This window comes from Orycteropus afer, unplaced genomic scaffold (genome assembly GCF_000298275.1).
Source record: "Orycteropus afer afer isolate SDZICR_OR568_19922 unplaced genomic scaffold, OryAfe1.0 scaffold00327, whole genome shotgun sequence".
Classification (NCBI taxonomy): Eukaryota; Metazoa; Chordata; class Mammalia; order Tubulidentata; family Orycteropodidae; genus Orycteropus; species Orycteropus afer.
Window position 1 is genome coordinate 2,853,302 of NW_006921914.1, and position 3,590 is coordinate 2,856,891.

Here is a 3,590-nt window from a genome sequence, read left to right on the forward strand (position 1 = left end):
CTCTAGTTTGGCCACCTATTTGGTTTTTAAACTATGCAGTTTTAACTTAGCACTCCCAAAGTGGGGGACATAAAGTTTAAAAGCAAAATCAAGGAGAAAGGGAGAAAAACAGTGGAGAAATTAAGACTGAATTTATGAGTTGGGTTATTTTTCAAATGGCCTTAGGCACTATGCTATCAGAGCTCCTGGGTTATTTTCAGGGTCACTTTTATGATAAAGCCAGTTTAAGAATGAACTTCCTGTGTCGCCTATATTCTTAACTGTTTTTTCCCCCCACAAGGCCAGTTCAGTTGATGAATGTTACCTCAGGGAGTTGTTTCTATTTAGGTCAGGGCTTTCTGAGAAAGTTAACCTATAGAATTTGTTGCATGGATTCTTGTCAATATATTTTGTTTCTGTTCTATGGTAGATAACTATATTTAATACTGCAAAAGTAGCCAGGTATGGCCCCTGTCTTTGTGGGAAAAAATGGGAACGTTTGACTGATTAACCGGTAATTGACACTTGTTTCTGTATAGAACATACGTGGTAATGTCAGCTCGAAAAAGAGTTAACTTGCGGGCACAGAAGAGGACTTCTCGAGGTAGGCTGTCAGACCAAATACAAGAGAACTCGAGCTACTTTGAAAGCATCTTGAAACATGGACAAAACAGTCCACCTGAAGATTATGAGTATGCTGAAGAGGCTCTGCCAATAGCATTGAGATACTTTGAAAAAGGTAACTGATTATTTCCCTTATGAAAGTCTTATTTCTATAAAAATACTTTAGAATTTGAAAGTTTTTAAAAGGATTTTTTTTCCTTCCTGCCTATGCATTCCTGCCTCCCTAGCTTTCTCTCTGTGCAAAGGTTGCCCTTCGATTTCCCATGGTTGATTGTTCTAAGGAGTGTGTCTCCCTCGTGTAGTTGTTCAGCTCATAGGCCTGTCTATTGTTTGGATGAAAGTTAGCCACAGGAGTGAGTCCAATTCCAAGCTCCAAGGGTGATTAGGGGCCATAGTCTTGGGGGTTTCACCAGTCTCTATTGGACCAGTAACCCTGGTCTTTTTTGTTTTTAAAATTCTGTTCTACATTTTTCTCACACTCTTTCCAGAATCTCCAGTTTTGATTTCTATCTGGGGATTGGCAGGGATAGCTGGGCACCATGTAGTTCTGGTCTCAGGATCAGATAGGCTGAAGTTCTTAATGGCCCATTAGTCCTTTGGACTAATTGTTTCCATGCAACTTTGGTTTTCTTTGCTCTGGATGAGGAGAGATGAACAGTTGCATCTTAAATGGCCACTCGCAAGCTTTTAAGACCCCAGTTGCTACTCGTCAAAGTAGGATGTAGAACTTTATGAACTAAGTTAGTTGTCCTGTCAACTATGTCAACATTGACATAGTTGTCCTGTAATGGTTGAAGGCTTTGATGCTAGGGCATGATTCCTTTTTCATTAAAGTTGTTATTTCTTTCACTGTAAGTGCAAAATTCTAAATATTCTAAAATTTTAAAGGCTTTGAAGGGTTTTTAGGAAGAAATTTTTAACATAAATATTTCCCTTTAAAGAATCCCAAAATTTAACTGTTGAAGATTGAAAGAATTTTAAGGTCCCTCTATAGTCCCTAAGGGATTTGACTGTTAACCAGCAGGTTGGTGGTTCAAACCCACCAGCCACCCTGCAGAAGGAAGACTGGGCAATCTACTTCTGTAAAGATTTACCACCTCAGGAACCCAAAAGGGGGTCACTATTGTTGTTACGTGCCATTGAGTCAGACCTGACTCATAGCGACCCCTCCTTGGTTTTCTGAGGCGGTATCACTACGGAAGTAGATTGTCCAACCTTCCTTCCGAGGAGTAGCTGGTGGTTAGCAGTCAAGTGCCTCAGGCACTATAGTACCAGAGCTCCCAAGGGGGTCACTATGTGTTGGAATTGACTCAGTGGCAGTGAGTTTGGGTTTTGGTTTTTGCTGATTAATACTGTTCCTTTTTTTCAGGTCCTGTTAAAACTTCACGGAATAAAGGTAAAACCGTGGAAAACTACTTGAAAATTATTGAAACTGTGGCTTGGGAGAATGGCTTAGAACCAGGAGCAATTGACATTCTATTAAATGTGGCACTCAGTGGCAAATTCGGTATGTAAAGGGAATACATTTGTCATTAGATTGCTATTAGTCTTGCCTTCTGCACTTAATTAGCTTGTTCATTGGAATCAGTTACAGTTCTGTATTTTTGCTGTTTTCTTCCTAAGACGAATCTGATAAAATTATAAAATTGTGTTCAAATTACTTTATGAGCCAGAGTTTCTGTGTGCATATTCTGAAAATGGCTAGTTGTCACTTATCTTTACAGATAAAATGGGTAGACTCTTATCAGTCAAGATGCTTTTTCTTTTGTGCAAATGTTTTCTTTCCTGCTCTAAATGGCAGATGTTGGGAAGAGTTCTTAGAAAGAAATGAATAATACCTCATCAGTATTCTTTTTACTAGAAAAGAACCTTTTAAATTGTTGCATCCAAATTCAGATTTGGAAGATATTTTATTGTTATTGTGATTTGGGTAAAAGTTTACGGAGCAAAATCATTTTCCATACAGCAGTTCATACACATTTTGTTTCATGACGTTGACTGCAATTCTCCACAGTGTAACAGCTCTCTTTTTTTCCCTGTAGTTATTACCTCCTCCCTGTGTCCTTCCTTCCTGTGCATTCCTACACCCTAGGCTATCTCCCTGTGCAAATACTGCCCTTCTATTCTCCCATGATTGATTGTTCTAAGGAGTGTTTCTGCTTGATGTAAATGTTCACCCCATATGCCTGTCTATTTATTGTTTGGCTGGAAGGCATGGCAGTGAGTTCAGTTCCAGACATGAAGGGTAACTAGAGGCCGTAGTCTTGGGGGTCTCAGCAGGCTCTATCAGACCAATAAACCTGATCTTTTTTATGATTTTGAATTTTGTTCCACATTGTTCTCGCACTCTATCCATGATCTCCTGCACTAATCCCTTTCCAAGTAGTTGACAGTGGTAACTGGGCACCATCTAGTTTTTCTGGTCTCATGGTCACATAGGCTGAGGTTTGCATGGACCACTCGTCCCTTAGACTAATTGTCTCCATACATCTTTGGTGTTTTCATTCATTGCTCTGGGACAATGAGAGATCCATTGTTGCATTTAGATGGCTGCTTGTAAGCTTTTAAGATCCCAGTCACTTCTCACCAAAATAGAATGTAAACAATGTTTGTTTGTTTGCTTGTTTTTATTGTGATTTAGGTGAAAATTTACAGAGCAAATTCACTTTCCATACAGCAGGTCACATACAATTTGTCTCATGACATTGACCACAATTTATCACAGTGCAACAGCTCGCCTACCTCCTGACAGTTACCTCTTCCCTGTCCATCCCTCCATGCACTACTGCCCTCTGAACTGTCTCCCTATGCAGAAACAGGCTCTATTTCTCCCATGATTGTTCTCTCCAAGGAGTGTATCTACCTCAGGTAAATGTTCAACTCATATGCCTGTCTTTTCTTTGGCTGGAAACCACAGGTGTGCATTCAATTCCAAACCTGAAGGGCAACTAGGGACCATAGTCTCAGTGGTTCCACCAGGCTCTATC

General features: G+C 40.0%; 1 protein-coding gene across 1 annotated transcript in view; it reads left to right on the forward strand.

The window, feature by feature from the left end:
• Positions 1 to 531: 531 nt before the first annotated feature.
• CENPI (centromere protein I) overlaps positions 532 to 3,590 on the forward strand; it is a 119,237-nt gene continuing 116,178 nt past the window's right edge. Inside the window, exons 1-2 of the mRNA XM_007952194.1 lie at positions 532 to 718; positions 1,973 to 2,110. Coding sequence (XP_007950385.1) covers positions 532 to 718; positions 1,973 to 2,110 — 325 coding nt within the window. The remainder of the gene's footprint in view (positions 719 to 1,972; positions 2,111 to 3,590) is intronic.